Source organism: Drosophila miranda, chromosome 2, assembly GCF_003369915.1.
Source record: "Drosophila miranda strain MSH22 chromosome 2, D.miranda_PacBio2.1, whole genome shotgun sequence".
NCBI lineage: Eukaryota > Metazoa > Arthropoda > Insecta > Diptera > Drosophilidae > Drosophila > Drosophila miranda.
In genome coordinates this window covers 12,272,740-12,284,933 of record NC_046675.1, presented here as the reverse complement: position 1 = coordinate 12,284,933, position 12,194 = coordinate 12,272,740, and the positions used below count along the sequence as shown (strand labels likewise).

The 12,194-nt window shown below is 46.2% G+C and overlaps 1 protein-coding gene across 1 annotated transcript; it reads left to right on the top strand.

The window, feature by feature from the left end:
* Positions 1–8,741: 8,741 nt before the first annotated feature.
* On the top strand, positions 8,742–9,533 carry LOC108154578. Its single transcript, XM_017284880.2, has 2 exons — positions 8,742–8,813; positions 8,881–9,533. The coding sequence occupies exons 1-2, from the start codon at positions 8,763–8,765 to the stop codon at positions 9,373–9,375; spliced, it is 546 nt and encodes a 181-aa protein (XP_017140369.1). The 5' UTR covers positions 8,742–8,762; the 3' UTR covers positions 9,376–9,533.
* The last annotated feature ends 2,661 nt before the right edge of the window (positions 9,534–12,194 follow it).

Genomic DNA, 12,194 nt, shown 5'->3' with positions numbered 1-12,194 from the left:
AATAATGTGCATTTGGACAGTGAAGATTCCACATGAAGGATGATTCTATTCGAATATGTTTCATCAGCAGTTGGTATTCCATTGATACAGTGACACTGACAGGGCCCACTGTCTCTCCCTCCATCACTCCAGCACACCTAACCAGCCAGAAATAATTGCTACATGGTTTGCTGGTGCCAGAAACCCCCTCCCCCAGTGGGACACACATCATCAAACGTTTTATTGGTCAATTGGGAAACAGTTTGAGTGAGGCTTTGCACCCAAAAAAACACAACACCTAGTTCTAACCCCCTGTACCCCTGCGGCTGTTGCTGCACAAGTGTTACCTTTCCAATAAATATTTGTTTACGCACAAATAGACTTGTAGAGCGCGTTAGAAATTTATTTGGACGGGGGCAAAGGCAGGTGAAGCGAAGCGGAGCCGCAGGACTGTGAGCTGCACTGCGAGAAATTATTTGGTACTAATGAAAATAAATTAAAGAATGAATTGTGAGCTGTTGGAGAATAAACCCCTGGATCTTGGGTACATAATCTTGCAACTGGAAGAAAGAGGAAAATACTTGAATGTCTGAAACTTGTTCTACTGCAAGATTCCATAGTTGATGCATTTTTCTCTCACTGTAAATCCTAAAGTGTGCTCATGTGTGTGTGTGTGTTTATCTAATGCCTTATCTAATTTAGATAATCAACGATTCTTGTATTTGCCTTCATTGCTCGCCTGCTCTGCCACCGGCCATTCATTGGACTTGTTTGTCTTGGCTGCGGACACAAAATAATAACCAAAAAGGAAACAAACCCACAAACGAGCGACAAAATGTTTGCTTAATTTATCGCAGTAGCATCGGCTCGGGCCTGTTTCAAAATTCAATTTAATTGGAGTCGACCAGAGAGCGGGAAGAGAGCAATCTAGCGGATGGACCCGGACCTGGACCCCTATGCCTATTCATAATTTGGCCTTCGGTTTCTGTGGTTCGGTTCTCGTTTCCCACTTCCAACTTCCCACTTCCTGCTTCTGGTTGTATTTCAGTTTCTTTGGATCTTATCGCAGCATTTGGATCGCTTGTTCGCACCTATTCAAATGATCAGGCAGAATCAGGCAGCAGCATCAGGAGCAGGAGCAGGAGCAGCTGATTGACTCGATTCAACCTAATCTCACCACAGCCAAGTCCCTTTCTTTTGCACCGCACAAAAAACGTGGAAACAAAAAGTGGAGTTTAGGTTATCAACCTGGGTTTTGTGGCCACCATCGGTCCATCACGTGTCTAATTTCTCGCTGCCCAAATAGTCCTCAGGAGGGAGTCCATTGTTGGCTGGACTGGCTCTTGTGGCTCTGCTTTTTCTCTCCTCCAGTTGTTGCCGGGTTATCTTGATGCTGGCGCGCAAAAATGTTTACAATTTTGCTGCTCACTTCTTTTTTTGTGGTTCTGGTGGCTCACAATGCCAGCGAAATTAAAAATGTTTCCAGTGGTTGGCCTGGCCTGGCATGGCATGGCATGGTTGGTTCGGGACTGGCTCTGCTTGGTTTGGCTTGGACTGGTCTGGTCTGGGCTTCGTTTTTCATGTTGGTCACTCAATTGTGCCCGAGACACATGCCAAAGGATGGGTCCAACAGTCGCAGCCTTGGCACTGTGGTGGCAGGGCGATGAAATAGAAATTTACGTCAGTTGCAAGCTGATGGTTTTCTAACAAATGATGGAAGAACAATCAAATGACAATAAAGGAGGTTGCAGTACTCTTAAGGAGTACCCTTGAATGTGTCCCTTCTGTTTCTTTAGAGTCTCCCAGTTGTCACCCAATTTCATCAAATCCAAACCTCTACAGCACCACTGTGCCATCAGTCAGCAATCAGTGTTTTGTGTCAAATAACAAATAAATATCACGCATGGCCAAAAGCGGCAATCAAAGTCCATCAACTACTGGCAACGGGCCCTGGCAGATGCCAAGGCAGCGATAAGCAAACCAATGCCAGGGCCAGTCCGTGCCACACATCCTTTTGGCATCGCGACGAGTCGCCCAACGTTTCGATCCACTGATCGATAAAGTGCCGGGCATTGTTCCCCAGCCTCAATCAGGGCTAGTTTGAATGCGTTTTTGGGAGCCTGTCCTCGGACAGCAGCTAGGTCTATCATAGGCCATGCCTGTGCCTGTGCCTGTGCCTGTGCCTGGGCCCACAGCGCAGTCATAATTATTTCATTATGGCCCATTTGTTTCATCAGCCCCATTGGCCACAACTTCTGCTAACTGTTTGGCTGATGATTTGGGTCTGTGACTCTGCGACGACTGTGGCTGTCTGTGGGGCTGTCTCTGGGCCCGGACCTTATCGATTGGACGCCATCTTAATTGTTTGTTGTTAAACACGCAGCTTGCCTGGCCACAGATTTTCGATCCCCATTCCGATTCCAATCCAATACGGAATTCGGTTTCAGATTTAGGGGGTCTCCGTACCCGTACCCGTACCCGTACCCGTACCCGTCCTCGTCCCCGTCCCCTCGCCACGCATAGATTTTTCTGCTTATTGATTTTTCATTCGAATTTCGTCGTCGTCAGCCATTTGATTTATTGTTGTCCACTTAATTTGTTAGAGATGCTGTCCAGATATTCCCGCTGTCCCCTGGCCCGACTAATTCGCTGTAGATCGTCGCTCGGATGCCGTCTTTATGGGCCTCTCATTTATCGCTGAGAAGATTTCGGAAAGAGTTTCGAAGCTGGAACTGAACTAGTTTGCCTAAAACAGCTTAAACAGCGTTAAATGCTCGGCTGGGGCCGGCAAAATGATGTCTAGTGGTTAATTTGCATAAAGAGTTTTGTGGTAGTCTGATATTTAATGCTCTGAGAAATGTTAAAGGTAAACAGAGTTGGGGATCCCTTAGGGAAACCTTCTAGTCCCAGATCAAGCTCGATTCTGGATAATTTCAACTCTTTTGCCATTGTCCCAGTGGGTTTAATTTGCTAAATCCTATTATCATTCCTTTTTCCTGCCCAGGAGGAACCAGCCTTTGAATGCAGCAATTAGAGACTGTTGCCAAACAGTGGCCGTCCGAATGGTCGAATGGACGTCCAGGTGTGTGGTCACAATAGATGACCACACGAATGCCCTTGCCCTTAGCTCGTCCCCCTCACTCTAGAGAGTCCTCGTCCCCGTCTCCGTCTCCGTTCCCCTCCCCGCGTCAGACAATGGCAATTGTGGCCGGCTGAGAATGTTGTCATATGTCGCCTCCGTCGCTGTCGTCGCACGTCGGTGTATTTCATGTAAACAAATAACAAATTAAATGAAAATTTAAATAAAAGAGAAGCCAGCAGCAGAAATAACGATTTATGTGGCGGTGGCAGGATAAACCCGAAAAAAATAAACCCATACAAGACCCTCCGATAGAGGCCAGAGCCAGGGGCAGAGCCAGGGGCCGGGGCCCTCGTTGTTTTGTGGTTGATGTAGGCGAAACCCCGCTGATCGAATCAAACGAACTGAACACACACAGGCAGACAGACAGGACATATACCCACCCGTACAGGGGGCAAGGAAGGCAAGGACGGCTAAAAGGACAATCAGAAGGCTGCAAGGATTTCCTCGACATATCCCAGCCAAGAGGGTTGTCCTGCCTTCGCGTAGGGCTCTTCCTGGCAAGGCGGGTGGCACTCCTGGCCTGTAATTGGGATTTGTATTGAGTTATTATTTATTGCCCATCCCCAGGACCCAGGAGCCAGACACAGACTGAGACTGAGACAGAGACTGAGGCCGAGGCCGAGGCCGAGACCTGAGTCAAAATAGAGAAATTATCGGCAACAACTTTGCGTGTTGAATTGATTGATTTGCTTTCGTTCGGCCCAAAGCCAAATTGTACTCTCCCTCGTTGTCTTTGTCTCTGTCTCTCTCGCTTTCTGTGAGAGTGTGTGGCATGCGGGTCCTTTGCATGTCAATAGGTGCTAAAAATTGAGTTTCGAGCAACGCCCAGACGGAACCTGCTTGAAACTTAATTAACAAGCCTCGGATACGCGGATACTCGGCTACACTGCCAGAGATACAGATATACGAACAGATCTGTGGCAACAGAAGCTATGCCCCATCAAAAGATAAACCTCTGACAATCACTCAAAGCTAGCCAGAGGATGGGGCAGGGGCAGGGGCTGGGGCTGGGGCATGCAAAATGCAGCTGCAGTCTGTCCGCATTTACATACTTACAAGGAAAGCAGCAAGAATCTGAAGCTGAAGCCGAAGCCGCAGCCAAAGGGAATGATGTATAAAAACACAAGAAATTTGACATGAACTGTGGAGATTTCAAGGCAAAGATACGCGACAAAAAGATGCGACTCAGACAGAACGAGCGAAAGAAAGAGAGGGCAGCGTTTGGCTCCTTGAATAATGGCTGCCTCAATCAGGACGGAGACCGAGACCAAGACAGAGACAGAGACCCAGCAGCAATTGTAAGAAAAACTCAAGAGGCAGAACTCCACACAGGGCACAGAGCATCAAATAAAACACACAAGAGATGAGATGAGATGAGAGCTGAGGTCTGAGAAAGGTCTAAACCTACCTTCTTCCCCGTATACTCCTATACTCGTACGAGCAGTATTCTACATCTTTTGGGAGAGAGAGAGAGAGAACCGAAAGCGATTGCTAGATTTGATAAGCAAAATCATTTGTGATAAAATAAATAATTGAGTTCGTTTGCATATCATGGGAAAGCATCTCCATCTCCATCTCGACCTCTCTGGGTAGTCCCCTAACCATTCATATTCCCATCCCCACTGTGGACAGAAAAACCTTAATAAATTCATAGGCACACTCATAATTTTTACCAATTGTGTCACAGATTAGAGACACAGAGACCCAGACAGGCACCCACCAAAAACGTCTTTAGACAGACTTCAATCAAATCGGGCTATCGGCGAGCAACTATCTCGGAGCCCCACAGGGGCGCACCTTCAATTGCGATAAGGCGTTAAAATTAATTATCGACTGCCAGCAGCTCCAGCAGCAGTGCGTTGTGCTGTCAAATCTTTATCGCATAATTGATTTCATAGCTACTGCGTTTGCTTTCAGCGTTCAGCGTTCTGCGTTCCGCGTTCGCCTTAAATTACACGCCAAGGGCCCAACAATTGGGGTAAAGCGCTACCTCAAAAAATAATAAAAACAACCACAACACGGCGGGAGAACCATCAAGAGACAACAACAAATCAACATCACGATAAGAAACTGTGATTTTTATTTTTGAAAACTGATTTTTGATTTCCTGTACAATTTTGATTAAAAACTCTGCCCCAAAAGCCCCCCCTCCCTCCACGGCCGTCTACCCTCTCTTTCGTTTTTCGTGTCTGTCAGGTTGTCTTCGTTGTGGCACCTTCTCCGCCACTCCACAAATTGAAAGGCTGAAAGACAAATTGAAAACAAAGTCTAATCAGTTGAGCAATTGAGCAATTTTATATACCACTTACTTACCGGATTAGGAGGTATACATACGAGCAGTTATAGGGCCCTAATTTAGATCAAGAGGTTTAGTCGCAGTAAAGGTATTCAAGATAACAGTTAGTATTTCGGGTATATGATTGATTAATTGAACTTTTGAATGTTGATTTGGCAAAACTTGGTGTGGTCTGTAGGCTCTCTGTTGCATATAGCATACATCATAAAGGAATCAGTATCAGCAGTAATATTAGTTATACTAATCTCTCCCTCTCTCCATAATATACCAACTAAAAAACGATTCATTCTTCTTCCAAGGTACTCTCCTTGTCGACTACATAGCCATTCCGATGGAAGTGTTGCCTATAATTTTCTTTGTTGCTTTTCCTAGCATTGTTAAAAGCGAGTTTGGAAATCTAATCACTGACAAGCTATGGCTGCCTGTATTTGATAGATAGTTGCTGATGGCACCCCACAAAAAAAAAAAAGAAAACAGTGGGGATGAGGAGGTAAGTGAGTTTGGGGCGAGGGCTTGAAATTGATTCGGACTGGGTTGAGAAATACTTTCAGATTTGGCAGCCGATAGGCCTCATGCAAGGTGCCAGTTAGCACTCTGTTCCATGGATCGAATATTGGTCCTACTGTCACTATAGTCCCTCAGGTACTGCCCTACCCTTTGCTGCGATTTCCACTTGAACAGACCACCATGTGTCGGGGCTGATTCTCTTCCCCGTGCTTCTCCCTGCAGCAACCTCCTCCTCTGGCTGCTGCTCGGTCTCCAGTTCATTCTCTCGGCCTTTTGTGTCTGGCGTAATTAAAACTTAAAACGCTTTTTGTTTTGCAAGCAGCACTTGAACCATTGTTCTCCACCCCACCCCACCACAGCCCACTGCCAGCCACCCCCTCGACTGAAGAAAAGGAGGAGGATGATAAAAGTATCTCAAGTGTTCCCTTTGTGGAAATTCCAATAGAGAGCGTGCGACTTCTTTGGTACAAAAAAATCCCCCCAATTGTTGAAAACTTTTTTCATAGCGGCCCACCCGGTAGGAGTTCACCAAGGAGCAGGAGCAGTGGCGGGAGCAGTGGCGGGAGCAGGACCTATACCACCACTTGGTGTACGGGGTTCAAGTGCGGCACGAAGCGCGTGCCCTGGCACGGGCCCTTCAAGTGCGCCAATATGTTGCAACTTCGAGCCCGGGGCACATGCCAAGGCATGGCTGCCAGGATGCCAGGACACGGAGATCATATGCACCTCGTATACGAATTTTATTTGCAGCAATGCATCGACAGCCGGCCATATGGAAAAGTTTTTTTGAATCAATAAATTTGAACAATATTGGAGACTGTGGATTGTTACAGAACAAAACCAAATCATTGAAAGCATTGGATTGACTGGGAATGGAAATTTATGAAGATATTCTGTTAAGATTTTATATAGAACTAATCCAAAAACTATTAGCTCTCAGATATATCTTTAGGAAACATATATGTGGACACATCTCCATAGATTTGCCGTCTCTTATTTGGATGATGGTACTCAAATCTTAAGAGGTGAAGTTTCATCCTGTCTTTGACGACCCCGTTGTAGGATATCCTAGATATTAATTTCGGGGGGCCAGCGCGAGAGCTAAATGGAAAGTTTGTCCTGTGCGAGAGCCTATATGTAGAGAGAGAGAGACATATGTAATGCCTTTCCTTTTACCATTGACGTCAGTACTTCGATAGTGGAAAGTTTCGTGCTAAAACGGACTTTCTAATCAATTCTAATCAATGTCCTATCCCGAAAGGCTATACTTTCTGGAGGAGTGCCACGGGTTTCCAAAAAGGAAAGGTTACCATATTCAGGAATGACCATATTTTGGGATCCAAGGATATTGAAACTCAAGTATTGGATCGTTATTAGTAGAAACTTACACTATAGTTCCTATTGGACATTCGATGGACTACCTGTAGTCCTGCTATGCGCCTACACCTGTAACCCTAGCCAGTGCATAAATCATCAATGTAACTGCAGCCAGGCCAGGCCAGGGTTCAGGGACAGGGACAGGGCCAAATAGAAATCTACCAAAATAAACGCCCGCAGAGCAGTCCGATTCTTTTGGCCCTTTCGCCTACGCCCTCGTTTACCCCTGCCAGCCTCCGTCTCCGTCTTCTGCCGTCTCTTTAGCTACCTCTCTCTGTCCATCGCCCTTTGCCAGGGCCTGTGACGAAATATTTAGTCGAAAATATTGTCCCTAATGCTGGCGCCAGACAAGTCTTATGCTGATGATGATGACAGACTTAGGCACCGTACACAAAACAAATCCAACCTGTCACACTAACGACTTCTGCGAAGACAATGGCCTGGCTGGGTCTGTTCTGGCCTGGCCTGGCCTGCTCTCTGCTCTCCGCTCTCTACTCTCCGCTCTCTACTCTCCGCATGCTGGCCTGTAGTTCGCTTTGGCTTTGTCTATAAGCCAAAAGTGTTGCACTAGTTTTGGGAGATTTTCCTGTGAGACAAAGGGCCCGGGGATCTGCATGGCTTTTGTGTTCGTGTCCGTTCGGCTGCCGTGTGCATATTGTGTATACATTTTATGGTGCAATTCCTTTGTCCTCGCAGCGCCGAAGGCAGGCCAATATTTTTATTGCTCGCTTCTGCCAGAGCAACTATCCATGGATGTAGTCGTATATGAGATGTACAAATAGCTGCCGCTAAGAGTTATGACCCGGCGCCTAGGAGCTCATCCCTCTAACAAAGGGCTGTGCTGTGAAAGGCAGTTTTCGCCTGGCGGGGATGGCATAGTATGGAATGAGCTGATATCATGTAGCGATCGGGGCCCGGCAGCACCGATCCTCGATCTGCACAGGCAAGATCTGTAGTCAAGTGGCGCAAGCAATTCAAAGGATAAGCTGTAAAAGTAGTGCAGATATTAGTAGCCCAAAGTGCCTTAGATGGGGCCACTGCTGATCGTTCTGATGTGGATCCAAGATTAGTGTTGATTTACTTTTAGTGGTTTGATCTTCAGAGATTATGGCATATATCCATAAACATTTTTCTTGCAATATACTTCCGAATTCTCGCTTTTCCATGCTATATAGCTATTCCATTTGGGCTGTTGTTGGAATAAGCTCGAACTGAACCAGAATTAAATCATCATGGGAAAACATGATGTAGATTTACAAAAACGAGAGCTCTATTAGGTTACATGTATCATTTGCTTTACATGTTTTGTATCCATGTTTGATGGACAGATACGAGTAGTATTGAATACATTGTACCATCAGAAAAACAAAGTAATTAAGTTTAGTTTGTTTATTAATCCTATAAAACATGATAAACGATACTGATTCTTTCAGTTCCTAATTGAATCTTTGGAGGTCAACAATGTCGGCGTTGATTTTGTCGGTCTTTATTTTGCTGTTTGCGGAAGCCTATGTAACGTATCAGAAAGAGCATATAGACAATCCTAAAGGTATAATCTTTACACATGTGCATCCTCCAGACGCTTTTCATATTAAAGCCTTACGATGCCCGTTTGGTGTCCTTCATCTCGCTGAGCGATGGGGTCTGGGATGTCAGCAAAGTGCGTATCATAGGCCGTGACCGCAAGATGAATGGAACAATCAGCTTACTGGAAGACATGGACGATGATCAATATTCATTCTACGCCGAGGCATACATCGATACGAGTGGCAGTGGCAACTACAAGAAGCTTCCCTACACGATGCCCATGACGCCCGCCTGCAAGGGATTCAAGATGTATCTGCCGTACTTTGCGGACAGTGCCAAGGTCGGAGTGAACATCGATTTTCCCGTTGATGGACCGCCATGTCCGTTACCAAAGGGCACGTATTATCTAAAGGACATTCTTCTCAACACGACCAAGTGGCCTTCTGTAATGCCACGGGGTTACATGAAGGGAGTATCGTATTTCTTCAAGAATGGCAAAAGTGCAGGAGTCCTTGAAGTAACTACCCATGTGGTGGATCGAGATTAGCCCCAAAAACAGGACAGGAATCGTACGATCAGTCGGCAGATCTCGCACCTTTTCCATATACTATTTGGATCTCTCCTAATCACCTGAAATCCAAACGATTGTTAAATCTCTAATAGATCTACTTGAACCATGTTTCAATACAGAATTTGTCAGATCCGTATCAAGTTTTGAGATGTCCCAAAGACCTAAATTCCTACAGAAATTGATATATAATCCCACAGATTTTCAGCAATCAAGATCGCCAAGTGCCAAAAACACTTCGGACACTGGATTTCTAGAACATTTTCAGGAAACCCCACAATTGTGAGTGCCAAAAGATTAGCCTATCTTCCCGCTGCTGCTATCCGATCTGCAGTCGTAGACAATTCGGCTGGCCGGAGATCAGAGACAGCAGCCGCCAGAGCAACACCTCCTCCATCAATACGGATCGATTCAGCTGCATTGATAGGCAAATCCAGTGATTTCCAGGGAAATCTGATATGCTTTCGGCTTGGACCCATTTTCCGGGGCAAGAATCAATGCCGGAAATTGCGATATGATCACTTGTCCGATCGGCAATCTACAGAACGAACTCGAGATCAGCAGAGAAGGAGAAGAAAGGATCGGTCCGAGCCGGACCGGACCGGACCGGACCGATGATGATGTGCACATTTTCTGCTAATCCTTCCTCGGATTGGCTCGGATTGGTTCGGCTAACGCCCAGCACAGACAGACAGAGCCGCAGACGGAGCCCGAGACGATTGCCTGTCGCCGTTGTGGCTTTATGCTAATGATCGGTTCCAGGGCTAGCCGAAAACTAGGCCAAAACTGTCCGGGAGAGGGGGGAGGAGAGAGGACCACAGCGTTAAAACCACTCATGGCTCATTGTCCGGCGATTGTTCCGTCAAAACCAAAACTAAAGAAGAAACCAACCAATTCGCAGTTGCTGTTGCTGTTGCAGTTCGCCTAAATGTTGCAAATCTGCCCCGTCGACTGGGCCATTGTTTCGGAGTGGCAGGCAGTGGCTGGCAGTGCGGCGAGTGCGAAAATAAAAATCTCTTAATCGGCACTGGCGACAGCATTCAATGAGTTCTGCACTGCCTCTGGCTTGGGCACTAGGCACTGGGCACTGGGAATGGGAACTGGCACTTGAAACATGACAATATCAATTTGTACGTACAATGGCCTAATCTGATAATCAGTGCAAACATGTCCTTTGTGTCCATTGTGCGTGGAACAATGCAAACGGCATAGTTGTGCGCCAGGATTAGGTGCCAAAGCCAGAGCCCACAGCCAAAAAAAAATAAAGGAAAAGGGCTCCCAATCGAGCGGACCTGGCGCGGGGTGGAGGGGAGCGGAGCAGTGCCAAAAGTTTTGGTTTTTGGCAAGCAGCCGAGAGCAGGCCGGGGAAAAAAGCTAAGTTCATTATGCGGACTATTAAATGATTAATGTGCATTTTATGGTAAACTCTTTCGGGGCGAGTCCCGGCCGGCCGGCCCCACAAAACGACCGATGATCATCATAAAAGGTAGACAAATAAAAACACGAGAGGGCCCAAAGATGATCGCTGCATGTAAAATGAACTCTCAGTCGAAGCGGAGTCGACTCCGACTCCGACTCCGACTGGCTTGTCAATCAAATTGTGGAGGCACACAACATAAAAATGATCGACAACAATGACACTTTGGGCGGCAGGAATGTCGCGGATAAGCATCAACACACACACACACACGCACACACATTTTGTGGCCAGCGCCAGGCGGAGAGAGAGAGATCGGAAAAAGAATGTTCATTTATCATCGGGAATTGGGAATCGGGTTGGGAATGGGAATGGGTAGGGGAATTGGTAGGGGAATTGGTAGTCTTGAGTAGGTGTGGCTTATGCCCAGCATGAATTAATCATCGCACAAATCAAATTGAAATCAAGCCACCGCAAAAACTACTCAAAATATCATAACAAATGCAGGACTTCAATCCGACCACAATTTAATGAGGTTCATCTGGCGAGGGTTGTCCTCCCCATTAGACACAGCATTCAAGAGGGTTAGGGAAGAGATAGGGGTGGGGGTAGGGCCTTAGAGACACTGCAATTCAACCGCAAATTGACTTGTTTTGCATTGTTGAACTCCACTCCCCACAAATTAGTTGCTCAATTGGGTAATAAAACCAAATGTGCCAAATGTTACGAAAAAGACAACTTTACCCTCCAACTGGAAGTTCTTCTGGGGATTGTCTCAATACACATAGAACCCTAAAAACAATTGTGCAATGGCATTAATTGCATTGCAGTCGAGTAACGGACAAAAACAAAAGCCACAGGACATCGCCTCAAATGGTCACTCCATATGCTGGGATTTCGATTGGGTTTTGGGATTGAGTTTTGGTTGGCTGGCGAGGACTACCCTCAATTATGTCATATCGGTGAATGCTAAATGGACTTTTAACTTGCTTTGATTGTATAATTTGCCTCATTCTTGCGGGGCTTACCTTTTATGGGCTGGCCATTAAAAAGGAGAACGAGCTTGCTCAGATTTATCAGCGTGCACGCCATAAAGTAACAAATAAATTTAAATACTAATAATAATAAAAAGTAATACACGCACCGCATGGGTGTTTGGGGGTATGGGGCTTGGGGGATCACTTTCGGTGGCATCCTCGCCAAAGGATATGCCAGGCACACACATTTATGGCCAGCAATTAAATGGGGCTGACTGCCATTTGTTTTATTATACGACTAACAGCGAGCGAGCAGCAGCAGCATTCCCCATCCGCAGGAGCATCGGCATCAGCGATAAGGCTCCGTTTTATTATTATCCTTTATACTTTTCGTGGGCTTTTTT